The sequence below is a fragment of the Alligator sinensis genome, unplaced genomic scaffold (assembly GCF_000455745.1).
Source record: "Alligator sinensis unplaced genomic scaffold, ASM45574v1 scaffold388_2, whole genome shotgun sequence".
Taxonomy (NCBI): Eukaryota; Metazoa; Chordata; order Crocodylia; family Alligatoridae; genus Alligator; species Alligator sinensis.
The window spans coordinates 1823381-1841202 of NW_005842102.1; the positions used below are offsets into that span (position 1 = coordinate 1823381).

General features: G+C 46.3%; 1 protein-coding gene across 17 annotated transcripts in view; it reads left to right on the top strand.

The window, feature by feature from the left end:
- FUBP3 (far upstream element binding protein 3) overlaps window positions 1-14618 on the top strand; it is a 48617-nt gene extending 33999 nt beyond the window's left edge. For 8 of the 17 annotated variants that reach the window (XM_006024366.3, XM_006024369.3, XM_025204939.1 and 5 more), the window contains 7 exons: window positions 4457-4617; window positions 5369-5442; window positions 5990-6066; window positions 8859-8927; window positions 10993-11064; window positions 11785-11912; window positions 13210-14618. In XM_006024366.3, coding sequence (XP_006024428.1) covers window positions 4457-4617; window positions 5369-5442; window positions 5990-6066; window positions 8859-8927; window positions 10993-11064; window positions 11785-11912; window positions 13210-13218 — 590 coding nt within the window. In that variant the 3' untranslated portion in view covers window positions 13219-14618. The remainder of the gene's footprint in view (window positions 1-4456; window positions 4618-5368; window positions 5443-5989; window positions 6067-8858; window positions 8928-10992; window positions 11065-11784; window positions 11913-13209) is intronic. The other 9 variants (XM_006024370.3, XM_006024372.3, XM_006024373.3 and 6 more) reach the window with 7 other exon arrangements.
- The last annotated feature ends 3204 nt before the right edge of the window (window positions 14619-17822 follow it).

Here is a 17822-nt window from a genome sequence, read left to right on the forward strand (position 1 = left end):
TGTATTTTTAACCAGGGTGGGCACTGTGATCTGGAAGGTTTGGAGTTGGTAGGTCCTAAGTTCTAATGCTGTCTCATAAGTAAAATGGGAATCCCCAACCCGTATCAGAAATGGAGGAGTGATTGGTTAATGGTTATCCAGTACTTTGAGCACTTGAGATTGTGTAACATTTGCCATCGGTGCTCTGAGGACCCTAGATTCTTATTCTGTATATTGTGTTCGTTAAGTCAGATGAACACATGGTAGCTTTGTCTAGTAGGAGTCTGGATCAGGCGTGGGGATGGCACAGATTTCGCAGGTTAGCGCGTGAAAAATGTCAGCTGTGACATCTCTTCACTCACTTGCTGTTTTTGTGTTGATCTTTTACCACCCTTGTGTCAGTGCTCAGGAAAAGAGGATGTTACCTTAAAGGTTAATATTCTTTTTCCATGGATGACCTAATCAGGAGCCTCTGTTTTTAAAACACTTAAACCCAAGGATGAGGGGCTTAGCCATGTGGCGTGCTGGAGTCTTGGAACTTGGTTTGTGGATGAGTCCAGTCGCTATAGCCCCAGGGGCTACCTCTACTAACAAACTGAGCACTGAAGAGCAGACTGCATTAGTTTTGAAAGGAAAATGTCCTCAAGAAGGAGATTGTGTTACAGCATCAGAGTAAGAGAGTAAGTCACATGACATACTTCAAGTAGCGCTGGGCAGATGTTGTATAGCAGTACCCAAAAACTTGTCTTTGCCCCTCCCAACTATACAGTTGGTCCAATAAAAGAGATCTCCCACACAAAAAAATTGCTTCATGACATGACTGAAGCAAGTTGTTGAAATTAGGTTCATACTGTATCCTCTGTGAAAGAATATTTGGGGAAACGCAGGTGCCATATGAGTGTGAAAGCAGGAATTTTTCTTTCTTTTTTTTAATTGGAAATCCTTAAACCAAATTATAATGGAAGCAGATATATAGATGTATCCATATCGTAGCACCAGCTGGGGTCACTAGAACAATCCCTATACACTCAGTTTATTTTACAGCTGTATGATTAACAAGCCTCTCATTCCTAGCATGACAGGGGGGTGACTCTTCGGTGATGGTCAGAGCATGGAGTAAGACTTGCTCACTTTGGACTCGACAATAAGGGGGACAAATCAAAAGAAACTTAAGAATTCTAAAATAATAATAGTAATAACAGCCTGTTTCGGGGTTTGAACCTCTTACATTGAGGACTGTGGTGGTGGTTGTGGAATTATGACTACCTTAAGTACTTAAATGGCCCATAACGCCAGTATTTGAGCACCTATTTCCCTCAGACCTATTTATCCTGAAGTGCCCAGCGAGAGAGAGCAGTGCTGCTATCCCTGTTGTACAGCCGGGGAACTGAAGCACGGAGCATCTAAGGGACTCAAACCCTTGTCTCCCAGGTCCCAGCCTAGTGCCTTGCCAGCTGGACTGTCCATCCTCTACAGGAGCCTAACCTGATGAATGCATGAGTGTGTCATGTCAGGAAGAGTAGACATAGGTAATTGCTGCTGTGTTCTTTGTTCCTTGTCATTGCTTCCAAGGGGGCGAGAGGAGGGAGGGAAGAAGCAAAGTCTGTTTGGCGTAGGCATCAGATCTGTAGTGCATGTGGTGCCTGACTTCAGTGCCCTTTCCCCATGGGCATCAGCAGTCAGCCTCCCAAGAAGGGTGAATGTTCTCTGGGGTGATAGCAAACTGCTATGACTGCCTGGAAGTTGCTTGTATTTTTTTCCCCTTGATGGGCTGGGGGTAGGTGCAGCTTTTCTTCTCTGAAAGACTCGGCAAAGGGTGGAGGGGGAGAGCCATACAAATGTCAAGCGCTTTCTCTGTGTGCCGGTGCTTGGAAACAAACTGTGGCCTCGCTGGGCCCCCGCTGGATTTCCATGATAAATACAGCAATATTGACAGATAACGTGGCCGGCCCGGCTCTTGTCAGCTCTGCCTTTTAGCAGGTTTGATTAATTGCTTTACAATTTCACGTCCAGCTGGGGGGCCACTCTTGGATCATTTCTGCCCCCCATCAGGTGGAAGAATGGAGCAGGCTGCTGAATACACTCTAGATAGCCACCATGTGCCGAGTGGGTGACCTCGTTACGAAGGAAGGTGAACTCCTTCCGGCACCGTGCAGCAGCGTGTTGGCTGTTTCGTCTGATTTGCATGTCCCAAAGAGGATCTCTTGGGTAGGAGGGAGTAACTTCTGGTGTGCACGGGAGGGCGGTGGGAAGGGAGGAGGATGGGTAGCCGAGGTCTGGCCCTACTTAAAGAAATGAGCGGGCAGCCTTTTGTGAACTAGTGTAGTGATCAGCTCAACTTGACAATGCTGAGTGGTGCAAGAAGGAAAGGATAGGAAAGAGACCCACAACTACTAGCCTACTCTAAACCCACCTGCTCCTGTTAACTTGTGTTCCTCAGTCTGCGATGCAAATTGTGGCAATGATTTGAAATAAAACATATTCTAGGCGGTTGTGGTTGAGCAGGGAAACTTATGTAAGACTCCGTTCAAAGGAAAGATTTACAGTGTGAGGGTGAGAGATTACTGATAGCTTTGCTTCTCTGCTCACTTTAGTGCCCATCACCAGTAGGTGGGTTTTATGTTTTGATTCCCCCCCCCCCTTTTTATTAGTCAGAATTTGAGACTAAAACTTTCCTGAACTTTGTGTGTGATAACCTTTTGCATGGTGGAGCCCCGAATCTCTTGGACTGAGCTTGTTAAACTGGGACGTGATTTCTTTTTTTCGGTTTGCTTTACCCATGTCCCGAAGAAGTATTTAAATAAGACAAAACTCTGCTTGTTTAGAACTGATCTCACAACTTTCTCAGTTTCCTTGAGGTTGCACAGTTGCAATCAGTCCTGTGCAAAAGGATGCAACTTAAGCTTGCCTTTAATAGATGTATCTTCTAAAATGCATGTAGAAAGAGTTAAATGCCTGGGGGCAACTTTTCCTCCCCCAAAAAGGGGGTCTAGAATGTGTAAAAGGTCATGAGTCTGTCGCAGCGAAGTGAAGCAGTGCACTTGATGTGTGCCGTTTGAAGTGTGTGCCATTATGATTAGGTTCTGCGCTGGTTTCAGGAAAACTGGCAAAATCATGGAAGCTGTTTTCGTGTATACAGGAATCATTTTTTACTCTTAACTGATGCTTAGCTTCCTTTCCTTCCCAGTTTGTATACTTTAGCTCAAGGCTTTAGCCACGTTTGTGAGTTAGAGCTGTGACACTTGCCTCAAGACCTCCTCATTGCCCCCCCTCCTGAATCCTCCCCCCGAATCCTCTCTCCAGTTGAGTGGAGCTGATGTGTATGTTCTGTGAAACTCCAAAAGAAGAATTGAACCATTGTAACATGGGCTTGAAGCCTTTGTTAAGCAAATTTCATTAAGAGACTGAGACCCTCACAGGTCTTCCACAAAATCAAAACCAAATTTTCATTGGCCCCTTTCCAACCTGTTTTACAGCAGTGGTGCTTAACCTCTCCAGACCTATGGGCTGGATGAGTGGCACCGGCCTGGATCCTGCACACGGTGATCTGGCATATGGGACCGTGTCATCTGCACTGCAGGGAGGACTTCCCTGGGGTCTGGAAATGTGACAGCAGTGGCAGCATTGCTTGTCATAGCTCTGGGAACAATGCTGCTAATGCTCCCTCGCCACCAGAATTCGGTATCCAGGGGGTGCACCGCTGCTGTACAGCGTTCGTGTGTGCTTGCTTATCAAATACAGCTAGCTTGCTCTTCTGATACATTCACCACAGGCTCACAGCTTCAAACTGTGAAGAAGCGGGATGGACATTGAAACCTGGCATGGTTTCTATAGTGTGGCTCGCCAGTCATATTGCAGGGGGAGCGTGATTGAGCCATGCGATTTAAGGAGAATGCCCATTGAACAGTGCTTGACCCTAAGACAACTTGGGCATTTATCTTGAATGCCAGAGACATGCGTTTCTTCCAGTAAGCCTGTGGCGGCAGTAAGCACAAAGCATGACATAGTGGAAGAACGAGCCCCAAAGATTCCCTACCCCCCTGAGGAATATATAATTTCTGTAGCAGTAATGTCTGCCATTTCCAAGGCTTGAAGTTGGTGGCAGTTTAATAGGCAGATTCCTTGTTATTGGTCAGTTCTTCACAAAACACTTGCTGGTGCTCATGCTGCATTTGGTCAACAGCTCAGCTGTGCCTGCACCACAGGATGGTATATGCCCTTCTAAAGAGAGCACCAGTGGTCCTGGTGAAGTTCAGAGAAGTCTTGTGAAGCAGTAAAGGCTTACAGTGCAGATTTACAGTAAAGGAGTGCGAGTCCAAGGGTTGTAATGAGGCTCACTACAATATTCCCTTCCATCCTTAGGTCAGGGGAAAGCTGCCTCTCTGATTCTACAGCTAGACTATTAGTCACCTCTCGTTGTCCATTAAATAATAAAATGCTGCAAGTTTTACCTGACACTTTGACTTCCTTTCTGCAGGGGGGGAGAACATCAAGAGCATAAACCAGCAGTCAGGAGCCCATGTGGAGCTTCAAAGAAACCCACCTCCCAACACTGACCCTGGGGTACGAATATTCACTATCAGAGGAGTCCCTCAACAGATCGAACTTGCTCGGCATCTCATAGATGAGAAAGTTGGTGTAAGTTTCACGTGACATTGCTTCTTCGCTGGGTTCATCTTTACTTTTTTTTGGAAGTAATATTTTCACCAATAAAGATTCCAGTGGATCTGGGTTTGAACCTGTATATTTTGTACTGGGCTCGTGTCAGCCTGGCTTTGCCACCACTTCCCTGTAAGCGGCCAACCTGAAACTTAAAAGAAGCCTTCCGGTAGTTCTGGTTTAACGTGGACTTCGTGGTCCTGGAATGTTTCCCCTAGAAGCTAGACATTTGAGACCTGCTTCAGCAAGCCAAATCTATTCTTAGTGGTGTCTCATGATGGGGTGTTTCTTTTACTTGAGATTTTAAGTTTGTGGGTGTTGCAGGTTAACAGCATGCAGTGGATGAGCCAAGTCAGAGATGAGACCTGGGTAAAAGGAGATGGGGAAAATAGTGAACCCAAGTGAATGACTTAAATAGGAGGAAGCTCGTTACCCAAGCATTATTGATTTGAGGGTAGAATTTTCAAAAGTGCCAAAGTCTTGTTTGCATTTAGGGCTACCTAAGCTTCTGAGTGTTTTGAAGTCAGTTTTGAAAATGGGACTTTGGGCTCCAGAGTTAAGAGCTACTTCTGACTATTTTAGCCTTTGAAAATAGGTGCTTGAACTCCTGGCACCGGGGATAGTGCCTCGTGCTCCGTGGTTGTTCTTCTAATTGCTAACGTGAGTTCTGAGCATGGCTGGCTTTAGGAAGGAGGGGATCGGCACTAAATGTTTGTGGATTCTATGACAGGGTAACAGCATGGGTGGACCTGGAGGCTTTGGTCAAAGTCCTTTCAGCCAAGCACCTGCTACACCTCATCAAAAGTAAGTTTCCTTTTGAATTTTTTTGAGAAATGTGAGCCCCTGGCTCAGTGACATGGGAAGCATGGTTGTGAGCAGCCTTAGAAAGGGGGTTAGGCTGGCATTGAGTCAGAAGAAGTGTGTTGTAGAAGAATCAGAATCCAAGGGTGAGCATGAGCTGAAGCTTGAAAGCCAAACTGTGGAAGGTCCTCAACTGGAGTTGCCAGTTTCTGGCAAAAATATATTCCACTTCCATAAGCATCCATTCCCAGTGCATGAAGGCTGGGGAAAGAAACTTCAGTTATCCTCAACAGAGAGGTTGCTAGCCTCAAGCCTGAGTGCTTGGCAATGCCCTTATTTCTAACTTTACTGCTAGGACCTTATACAAGGCCTTCATTATTCCTTCTGCTGTGGATTGGTTGAGAGTTTCTGTAGCTCTTGCATTACTCTGTAGTTTCAGCAGTCACTGACGACTCAGTTTTCATGCTGTTGCTGGTTTTATGCATAGTTTCTTAAGACAAAAACCCAGCCTGCTGTTGTGTGCTTCAATGTATGGCATTGTCATCTGCAGTGGTCCTCAGGCATTCATGGCGCAGGGTTGGGGCAGCACTTACCAGACGTGGCAGCAGCCTGGACAGCAAGTTCCAAGTAAGTACTTAGCGCTCCTATCTCCGCAAGGTTAGTGTTCACCTCTGCCATCCTCACCCCACGTGCCCACAGCGGCCAAGTGGCCCTATCAGACTGCCTTGTGTGGAAGACAGCAGAAGTTACATGGCTTAAAGACATGCTTACCCGTACTCTGAGGCCAAGGGTCAGTGCTCTTGATATGTGCTGTTTCATCTGAAGGCACGCTGGGAACTGGCTTTAACCCATTCTTTGCTGTTAGCTGCTTGTTTTAAGGCTTCCTTGCAGCCTGTGTTCTATGTAATAGCTTGGCCTCCCTCCCTGCTCCCATCTAACAAAACCTCCCAGCTCTCTGGGCTGTCCCCCCATCTCTTTCCCAGATGAGCACTGGCCAACACCACTCTCAGCCCAAAGCAAGACACTCTGGTACTTTTTGCTGCTCACCTGCCCTCATGATATGAACTGTCCTCATTGCCTGTTTTCCAAACAGGCAAAGTTTGGGAGGAAAGGGAGCAAGGGATGTGTTGGGGAGGTGGAAGAGAAGAGGTAGAATTTGTCTCATTTGCCAGGCCAGACCTGCAGAGTAGAAGAGGATCCCCTAGGTAAACCACTGAAAGGTTATAAAAACTGACTGGCACCCAAAGTATTAAGCATCAGGAGTTCTGTCTCTTCCCTAAGGGTTAAACAGGAAATCAAGGTCACAGATTGGAAACTGAATCTCACAAACTTGTCCAGGTTCTTCTTTGGCTCTGAGCTTAGACACATTTGAGTGTGTGTTCCCTCACTGCGTTGCAGGAAAGCAGATCTGCAACAACTCCTCATGCTTCCCAGACTGCCCATGCTCTTGGGGTGCTGGCTTTGAGTCAGACGGTTCTGACTGTCACTCTCTATTGTTCAGACCCTTGCTAAAATCCTCCTATTAAGGAGAATGAAGTGAGTCAGAATGGGGAATGCTACAGGGAGTTAGCGGATGGTATTTACCCAGATGAAAGAACAAATCTGCCTTAATTTGGTTGGTTCCAGAAGTGTCATCCTGCTGTTGGCCACTCTGATATGTATAACAGGAGTTAGACCAGGACACCCCTGCACCAGAGACTCCAGGTCCTCGGGAATCCAAAAGTCAGTGTTTCTATCATGATAGAGTCTCGCTATGTCGAAGAGGCAGTTTCCCTTGAAGTTCCTAAAGATGTTCTTGTGTCTGGAACAAGTAATCCTGCCACTTGAAACTGTACCTCTGTCTTCAAGCAAAAAATGATTTGGAAGAAACTTGGCAAAATGTTTTTCCTCTCTGTCGGGGTGGTTGGGGACAGAGTTGTACATATTTCTTGCGTTAAGAAAACATTTTTTTAATTGGATCCTTGAATAACTTAGGCGTTTTGAAACTTCAGGTTTTTTGGAAGAAGCAGGTATTTAAATGTTAAGTATGTCTTGGAAATAGCAGTCTGAAAGCTGTACGCCGCTTGGGAACATGCGGTTTCCCACCAATCTTTCTAGTGTGTCACTTCGGATATATACCCTACCTGGAGTACTGCACAGTGATATAAATTGGTGACCTATTTCTCTTTGTGAGAGGGAGGAACTGTTGCACCAAGTTTTTTACAGTTGCTTCCAAGACAGTGTCTGCCCCCAAAGAACTTGGTCTAAGAAACATAGCTTTTTCCACTGTACTATAAACGGTTGTAGTAGATAATAGTGTGAGTAGCATTAAAGTAGTGAAACGCCCTGAGCATTCAAATGGGCTTATTCACAAGGTAGCATAATAGCATACTTCTAAATTGCTTGTGTTTTCACATTGTCTTTGTAATACCAGGAAAATGCTACTTGCCATTTTTTCAGTATGTTTCCACTCCAGGAGGGCAGGCTGTCCTGGGGTTTAGAGTGTTCAACTGAAGTTTTTGACTGAAAGGTCAAATATTGTATCCAGAATATGCTTTTTTGCTGCTCAGAGAAAGCAGTTGGTACAGAATATAGCTCTATAAACCTGTTGCGACTAGAATGAAAATGCAGCTGGGAAGTGTAGAATTAGTGGCTCCACTCGCACATCCAGGGATGAGGAGGCTGCTGTGCTTAGCTTTGTGGAGAGAGGTGTTTTGTGTATGCGCTATTACACTTGATCAAACTCGCCCTGCTGTTTTTCTTGAGGTGCGTATACAAATCTTGGAAAAACCAGAACCCTCCCTCTACTTGACCCTCTTCGCAAGAGCCAAAGGTAGACCTTCCCAGACGAGGAGAAGCATAGCCACCAATCCTGCTCTCCAAGAGCAGTTACTTAAAAGGCTTGAGAGAGGGAGTGAACATTTCCATGTACATACCTCACCCTTCATCCAGCAAAAGTTTGCAAAGCTGGTCTGTCATCTTAGTATCCTAAAGGTCAAGAAGATTTGGGCTATGAGTGGATGGTATAAGCAAAGGGACTTTTGGTGAATATGCTGTCAACAGTCGTTGATGTTTTAAATCTGGGGCTTGTTTCCAGGTAATCAGTGGCAACCCCCAACTCAACAAATGGAAAAAGCATTCTGCCCTCTGCTGTGCATCCTGAGACCCCAGGAGCATGCAGCCATGCCACTGCCCCCCCATGCCCCTCCCCAGCTGGGATCAGTGCCTCCCCGCCCCAGCCTTGCTCTGGGTCCGGTGTCTGGAGTCGTGGTGTTAAACCTGGTGGGAATGTTGGCCGTTCGGTTCCGAATCCACTTAGAATCCTCCCTGTTCCTGTTTGTAGCCAGGCCCACTCTGAAGGCAGTCTTGGTAAAGAGAGAGGACAGACAAGATAATGCTGTGCTTTAAGCAGACTTCACTGCTTTCTTCTCCTGCTGCAGATCACAATGGTACCCAGTCAGGCCAGGTGGAGTTCACCAAGGCATGGGAGGATTATTATAAGAAACTAGGTAAATACCCATCTCCTACAACTTCTTGTTTTCACGCTTCAAGTTTTATTTCAAACCACATTCTGACCATTTCCTCCCCAGCCTGTTCTACGGCAAGTGCTGCTGCCTGGTTTGCACGGTCTCATTAGCATTGTCAAGGCGTCGGATGAATCACTCTTCGGAGCAAACCTCCGATGAACAAATTCTCAAATGTCCCCTTTTCACCAGCTCCCCCCACCCGCCCCTTGTGGGAGGAGGAGCAGACCCCCCAACCCTACACATGTATTTAGATTTTAATTACTTCCCCCATCTTAAACAAATGAACTGGCCGGGTAAAACATTTTGCCGTGAAATGCATTTAGCGGCGTGTCCTTTCAGCCTGCTGTGGACTGTAATTCTCCTAGAAGAAAAGGCATTGAAGGAGGTCCTTTGTTGGCATTAGCAGGTGGACAGTCAAGGCAACCCTGACCTCTGCAAAGAAAGGTCCTGACTTGTAGCTTTGGTCAAGTCTTTTAACCCGCTTTTTATGCCCCTGGACAGGACACTGCTGCCCTGTTCCCTCCACCCACTTCACGCTTTCAGTCTATTGTGCTCACCCTGCCCCCAACCCCTGCCACTTCAAAGCTCTCTTCAGCCTGCGTTGCAATGCAGGAAAGCACCCAGGGTTGTCCATGGAGAGAGGGGGCAGCTAGATGGCCAGAAAAAGCGCTCTCCTATTATTTTTGCCTGTGTCCCATTCCCATTCACCAGTCCAGTGCATGCAGTGGCTTTTGTGTAGCGTTCGTGCTTTCGTTATGCCTGACTTTTTCTCCTGTATTCCTAACTAACTTGCTTCCTCTCCTGCCTGTTAGTCAGCCCCCTGCACGCTTCTGCAGGTGCTTTGCTTTAGCCATAATGGTCTGCTAGGGAGAGTACCGACTTCAGGGCCTGTGCGCAGATGGCTGGACTCTCCTCTCATGGAAATTTAGATGTGCTGAGCCTAAACTGAATTGTTATAGTGGCCAGGGGGGCAGCAGGTGCCCCTGTTCGCAGCATTTTCAGGGACACTGTGGCGTGAAGTGGTTGATGGACCAGCTTGTTTTGCAACAGTTCAGAGCATCTGCACAGCAGCATGGTGTTTTGAAAGACCAGCCTGTGCAGGCATCCCGGCCCATGCCATACATACGTGCAATCCTTCCTTGTACTTCGGGGTGCCTGAAATAGCTTGATCCAACAGCAGCTGGTTGTCCCTCCAAATGTCTCTTGGGTAACTTCCGAATGCAAGGCGCTTGGTGTGGGTGGCGTTGTGGACTGGCTGGACTGATCGTGGTATGCAGCTTGGGGCTCTCCTCAACCCACTTGGGCAAAATTGGGGTGAGCTGTTCTTGATCAGTTTAGTGGTTGCATCCCAAGTACTGCTACTAGCTGGCGCACTCAACCCGGGGAAGGTGCCTGGGATAACCCAGCATGGAAGCACGGACTCCAGACCAGGTGTTCGATCACTGGCTGTTTATGCCTTCCCCTGGCGAACAGGGCCAGAAGTCTAGTCCCTCTGATTCAACTGCGGGGAACATGCAAATGGCATACCCTTATCTCACGCTGGTTCTTTGGTACCTCTTTTAATTTAAGTGTGATTTGACATGAGCCAGGCTGCCTGTCAGGGCTGTGCTAACTTTTTCTGCACCCCCCCACTTTTGAATGTGGATTTGCACTGGTAAGGAGAAGCCAGCGGTCTCATTCCCTGGGGCAGGCCCCCCACTGCAGTCCTCCTCCGTTTCTCCTGTGGTACCAGTAGCAAACAATCTCCGGACTCCCAGTTCTCTTGCTGGTTGTGCATCCCCAACAGCTTTCTAGCAAAGGCATTCCAGGTTCAGCTGGCCACCGCAGGTGGGGGACTAGTGTTCCTCCCTGAGAGGGTACCAGTGGGGACAAACTGGGTGCCCTTATTTAATGCAGTCTCTTCTAAGCTAAGATTTGTAGCAAGGTGAAAGGCATACGCAGAGCAATCAGGGAAATGGGCACTCAAAGTAGAGTCAGGGGAGATGTATCGCTAGCTAGAGACTGTCTGTTCCTTATTGACATGCCTGTTGTTGTCATCTTTGCACAGGCCAACAGAGCCAGCAGCAGAACAGCCAGCCTGATTACAGCAAGGCATGGGAGGAGTATTACAAAAAACAGAGTGAGTGAAACAGGGTTACTGGAGATGAGTGAACTCTGTGTATAACAAGAGTCGATTCTAATCCAATAACGTATGGTCTCCACCCCCGTGCAGTATTAGTTCCCATTCTCCTACGTGTTGCCGTTTTGTCCCTGGCTGCTGGTGACAGTGCATGTAGTTCTCCCGCTTGAAGTTTCCTTCTGAACCGTGACATCTCAAGACCAGGCATTACCAGTCAGCTGCAGTCCACAGTGGGCTGTTCCCTTTCTCGTCCCCCTCGGAGTTGGACTGCAGATGGAAAATGCGTTCGCACGTGTATACCTGTGCCTCGGCGTGTCAGGATCGGACTTGGGCAAAGGGCCTGAGCCTGGGTGGGGCTCGCGTCCTGAAGGGCAGGATAGCTCTGGACCCAGAGGAATGCCAGCCGTACTTTGGGAGCTGTGAGGGGTGCTCCACAATTAAACGTTCAATCAAGGGATTTTCAAAGCAGAGTCTTCCTGACCGGTGAGAACGATACGTTACCTTTCCCAAGTGCCGTGCTGATTAATAGCCTGCCAGTTTGCCTGAGACGCGTCCCGTTCTGTCCAAACGTAGCTGCTGCTCTGTTTCCCGATGCTTGCAACTGTTTGGTTTTGGGGCTGGTTTTCTGTATTTAAGCTTTACAGGATGAGGTTTTTAAAGAGCTGTTTGCTCCCTTGTTCTGGTGTTCAACTATCTGTTTTCTTTCTTCTCGTCATCCAGGTCACGCCGCCACTGCTGCTTCTCAGGCAAGTTCCCAGCCGGACTACACAATGGCCTGGGCAGAGTATTACAGACAGCAGGCTGCCTACTATGGGCAGACACTAGGGCAAGCTCAGGCCCACAGCCAGGTCCGTATTTATATTCTTCCAAATTCCTCTGCTGCTCGTTCTGTCCCGAGGGGTCAGGGTCATTCTGTGTTGCTCCAGTGTGGCCAGGATCCGTCCGGGGCTGTGCAAAGTGAGGGTGACCTTTGTGTCCGAGATCACAAATTTATCCACGTTTTGTGGTTTTAACTGCAACCCAGTGTGTTTCTCCGCACGGGAGAATCCTTCCCAAACCGAGCTGACCGGGTTCTCTGTCTTCGGTTTGTTAGGGTGGGCTTTATGCTGGCCAGCTTTCAACAAGGCACATACCCTGGATAGCCATGTGCAGACTTGGACTTCTGTCCACATGCTTTGTGCCCGACTTAAGCACGTTTACAAAGGTGCGCGCGTGCTTCAGAAAAGTTGGCGTGAAATTTGAACAACCCAAGGGGGAGGAATCATGAAAAAAGTAACTCCAGTTGTATTATATACATGATGAATCCCATACTCATCACACCTGCCTCAGGCTAAAACAGGATTTCTTCTGGATCCCACCAGAAGTGCCATGCTGATAAGAGGCTTATGCTATGCTAGATTTTCTAAGGGAGATGTCTGTGGGGTTTTGGCAAAAAAATCTAAATAAATTGTGATAGGGATTTTTTTTTAATGGCTTATTTATTGGGTTGGTAATGGGATACAGATGTCCGGTGCTGAGTCACCATTCCTAACACAGCCTAGCAAAGTACAGAAGTTATTATGAAGTTGATTGGAGGGGAAAAAAAAAAGCTTGCACAAATATATTTTTATCTGCTTGTGGGTTTTTTTTTTTCTTTGCTAACATTGCAAAGAACTGAAGGCAAATTGAGTACAAATTTTTACAGTCCAGATCTGAATTAATGGCATACACCCAGGCGTGTGGGAAGGCTTACTAGCTACAAATAATGCCCGTGCTAGATGGCTTCGGTCTGCCCGGCCGTCCCCTGCTCTTTCATCAGCGCTACAGCTCCAGCTTCTAGAGCGAGAAAACTATTAGCGGAGCAGGGTATTTCCAGAGGACCGGGGAATATGTATTGTAACGGAACAGCTGCTCTGGAGGAGCATCCTCTCCAGTGCGCTGAGCGGTCTGGGCCTTTGGAGAGACATAGGTCTTACGTGGGGCGGGGACTTCTGGGAGGAAAATGTGGGGAGGAAAACACACATCTCCAAGCATTTGATTGTTGAGGTATCCTTGTGAGGTGCCCATCCTAATTTGGAGGAGCACGAAGTGATGAGATGTGCGGTGGGTGGCCACTTCCAGAGATCGGTGCAACTTTGCTGCCATTGAGTAATTCCCTCCCCGCAGGAGCAGTAGAACAATGTCCTCGTGGCAATTTTTTTTTTCTTGGAATCATTGTGGAAGAAAACCTTTTTGTAACAGAGGTTTCTAGATTTGCAACATTTTGATGAAGACTTTTCTGTTTGTTTGTGAAACACTAGTTGTAGGATAATCTATACTGAACTTTTCTAAGAATCAGGAACAATTAGTAATGTACTAAACTTATGGACATGCTGGTAATTTTGTTTCCAAATTTGTAAAGAAAAAAAAAAAAAACCTCCGGGATTCTTTTTGGAAAGAAGCCAGAGAATTACAGGCACCAAAACGCACCCCAGAGCTGTGACATTTCAACATGTGGTTTTTTGTGTGTTTTTTTTTTTTCCTTTGAATATTCAATCTTTTCTGTTGTAACAGAAAGAGTGGCTTGGAAGTCTTAGGTGTTATGTAACAAATCCTAAAAAATGAAAATTTTTAAAAAACAGTATTTAAATATTCTTAAATATGTAAATTCATTAAATGTTTTACTTCTAATTTCTTGTATCTTGGCTGTCTTTATGATTTTATTGCATTTTTAAAAAAAACTGAGCTATGGTATGTATTGTAATTAATTATGTGAATTCTGTATTGAGACAGTTACTGTTTTGCTGTCAAGCAAGTAATGGGTGGGGAGGGCGTTTTGTAGGGTTTGTATAATTTCTAGAGTTCTAAAGGGGTAATATAAAAAAAAAGTGTTAATTTTTTTAGCAATACATTTTTTCGTGTCTCCATTGCTGGTTGCATTTATGTATCTAAGACCTCCAAGCTTGTTTAAAAAAGAAAAAACAAAAAAACTTCCTCTATGCTCTGAGAAATATAAATACTGTTATTTTTAATATTAAAATGAATCTGCTATTAGTACCTTTAACAAACACTGTGGAACATTAAACCATATAAAAAAAAAAAGAAGGTAGTAACTATTTTTTAATTCCAAGGTGTTTTTTGCTTTTTCATTTCTTTTAAATATTTTCTTATCTAATATTTGTCAAATTACCTAGAGAAATAAATGAATCTAGTATTAACCACAGTATGCGCTAAATAATTTTGATTTAATAAAAGGGATAATATGATTTCCAATGTTTACTGTAGTGTTTCTTGTACAGATAACAGTGTATTTTTAAAGGAAAAAAAACGGAATTGAAGCTATTTTTTTCTTGCATTTTTAATTGACCTGCGGGACATTCCGTTTTGAAATGTACTGAAGTTACTGTTCTTGGGTTCTTTCCTTATTTTTTTTCCTTATAATGCTTGAAATGTCTAACTATAAAGAAACAATTGGATAATGTTGAGCATGATGTTAAAGAAAAAGCAAAAACAAGTGTTCTTTTTATTTGACTGACAGTTGCATTTTACACTCTATATAATAAAATTTCCACAAGGTGTCTTGTGGGTGAAGTATTTTCAGTCTGTTTGACTCGCTTTTCTCACTCTCCTCTCCCTGGAAGTGGAGCGCATTGAGCTGTGGTTCGGCAGCTGCTCGCAGCCCCTCAGCTGCGTACCTGGTGCTCGTCCTGTCGACTTCAAGCTTGAAATGATTTCGTGTTAATGGTTTTGGATAACTCTGTTGCATCAATTTGAGAGCCTTAAATTCCACTTAAACGCCATTAATGTCACATCGAAGTGTCTTTTGAAACTGCGTGGCTTTAAGGGCTTCAACAATAGGATGCTGCGATTGTAAATGCCCAGGGCCGGCGAGAGTTACTTAATCAAGGGAAGTTTTCTATCAACGGGAACACGAAGGCTGTATCTACAGCTGCGTAAATGTTTGCATTGCTTGTAAATTGGCCGGCAGAGCTTGCCTTTAAAACCTCCAAAACCTGCCGTTCTCATCCCCAAACTTATCCTCTGTTTTGCCTTGCGCGTGCACTCCTGGCAGTGGTTCCTCAAAGCTGGTGATCGGAGCAGCACGGTTGCGGGTGCGCACGGGACTGAAAGGAGTTGGGAGTCTGGTATCAGCCCCTGAACTGCTTTCCCTTGCTCTTCAGGAGCCTCCGGGGCTTTAGCCTGAATTGGGATGTGCCCTGATCGCACTCCTTTGCCCTTTAAGTATGGCTTTTGTGTGCCCGGGACCTTAAGACACTTCCTTCACCGCATCCAGCCCCCTCAAACACCCAGGCAATCTGTAGCAGAGTTTGGGGTGGGGGGGACGAGGAAAATGATCCCATCTGCAAAGCAGGGAGCGAGGTGCACTGAGAGCCGGAAGAGAAGGGGATATAGCATCTTTAAATACACCTCCAGAGAATCAAGAGAGACATTGAAAGATGGAATAGTAAAAGCCACTTGGAAAGAGGAGGGGGGAGGGAAAAATTGCTGGAGGAGGGCATAAATGCTGATGATGGGGATGGGAATTGGGGAGAGGGCATTACCGAGAAGACTTCCTTCTAATTCATCTTCCAAGCTCTGTGCCAAAACAGCATTTGGCATGGTTCACAGGGAGCAATTGTGTGATAATGAACCCTAAGGTGTCCCTTAATTGAAGACTGAGTATTGCACATTGTGCCAAGAGTCATAAATGGCACAGGATTGCGGGAGGATGCATTTTCTTAAATGTAGCTGTAAGTACAGATTAGCGAGTCTCCCCAGTGAAATACCCATACTATAAATTATGGAAATCTCTTGTTCTGATGCAACCTTTTATGGAGGGGGTGGGGCAGCGCAAGAAATAGTTTGCAAGCCTTTGAATTTCGGCCTGTCATTAAGATGGCGCCTACGAAGCTGGATTTTCGTCAGCAGTCTGGTGTTCTGGAAGGCTAAAGTGCTCAAAATGTTACCAAGTTCAGCAGTTGTTTTGCAATTGTTTTCCATTACGGCTGCGAGGGAGTCATTGAGCAGGCGCAGTTGAACTTTTGGGGGTTGGATAGTCTCATTTCTCCCTCTTAGAAGCATCTCTATGGGCTCAGGTCGGAGGTTTGGACCTGGTTGTTCCTGGGACCGTGGGTCCTGGGCCCCCCGCAGTCGGAGGCTAGTGTCTGGCGGGTGGACGTACACTCCCGCAGCTTGCCCAGGCAGCAGAAGGACCCACGGATAACGCTGCTTGGAGCTTTCTGCTGCTGTGTTGCTCCAGAGTCTCCAAGCCCTGGATCAGTGGGTTCCTCTGCTCCCCTCTCCACAGCGCTCCGACAGCCCCATGCATTGCTCATCCCTTTGTACCATTACAGACAGCATCCTATAGGCCCTATGCTCACAAGGCGCCTTGACATGCAACTCGTGTCTGTCAACCTGAATCTGCCGGCTCTGAAATGTAGCGCAGAGAAGTACGTTGTCCCAATGATCTCAGTGGACGTCGGGTGTTGACTTTGAACCGTAAGGATTTAAACATCCATATGAGTTGTGCTCTCTGCTACTGGGTTTATCCCCAGACCCCAAACTTCCTACTAGGTGCCAGTGTCTCCGCTTTCCCTAACTATTTCTCCCATGCAGATAGACCTCGGGTACAACAGGAGACTAGCGTGGAACTGAGCCCCGCAAGATGTGACGGGAGCTGCTAATAGTATGAGAAGGCTGGGGAAACTGAGGCACCGTGGAGAAGGTAGGCACCATTGGACGTGAGGGCAGCGGTGAAAGGAAGGGTCCCGTGCAAAAAATGCATGGCAGAGTGTTAGGAGCCCAGCTTGGAAATGTCTGCTCTGGTGGCTCTAGGTTAGGCAAAGCACCAGAGGTGACGAGGAGAGCAGAGGGCACCTTTCTTTCGGTGTCTGGCATTTTTTTGTGCCATTTGAGAGCATTTTCGGTAGAGTTTATCCCCTCCCCATGATAGTTGCCCCTTCCCTCTCGGACAGAAAGGTCCCTCGTTTACATCCAGGATAACGTGTTTTCATGTCAGGATACTGCTTCAGAGCCTGGACCTTTGAAGACACGCCAGAAACGTCAGAGGAAAGTCAAGGTGAGCCACCTTTGGAGGTGGCGTCATGGCTCAGAAAATTCAGGGAGCAAACTTCAGATTTAACCCAAATTTTTCCTCTGCCTTTTTCTGCTGGGTGCTTACAGCGAGCCTCTACACGCTCTTGCGTTAGATCTGTTCCTACAGCCTCGGACAGAGGGATGTGGAGTCGTATCATGTGTCTCATTCTCTTGCTGAATTCATTCCCATTGTAGCACAGCTGTCGGGATGGCAGAGGAGTTCATCCACACTCCACCAGTCATTGTTAAGCTGTACGGATTGAGCTGGACACGACCTGCCCTTTTCCCCTGTTGGGTACAGATGCATTTCTAAATGGAGCTTCATTAGTGCTGTTCTGCAAACGCTTGCTAGAAAATAACTCCAAGACGCGTTGAGTGTAGCTTTGCTAAAACATCTTGTTAGGTTACTGCTCACCTCCTTCTGCTGTGCTCTATATTGAGCGTATCTTGGTATGCAAAGGCTATTTTCAGAGTATTAAGGTGTACATTAAGACGGTCTAAAATACTTTAATTTTGCATGATTTGAAAATGAAATACATTACTACCATTGCAAGTTAAACTGAAATGATTATGGAAAAAGACAAGCAGACCTGAGCTTTCTCTCCCCCCCCCCCCCCCACACACAACCTACATTTATACCGCTTTAGACCCCCAAGTACTAAATATTTAATTGCATTAGAGTAACAGTATATTTACAGTAAACT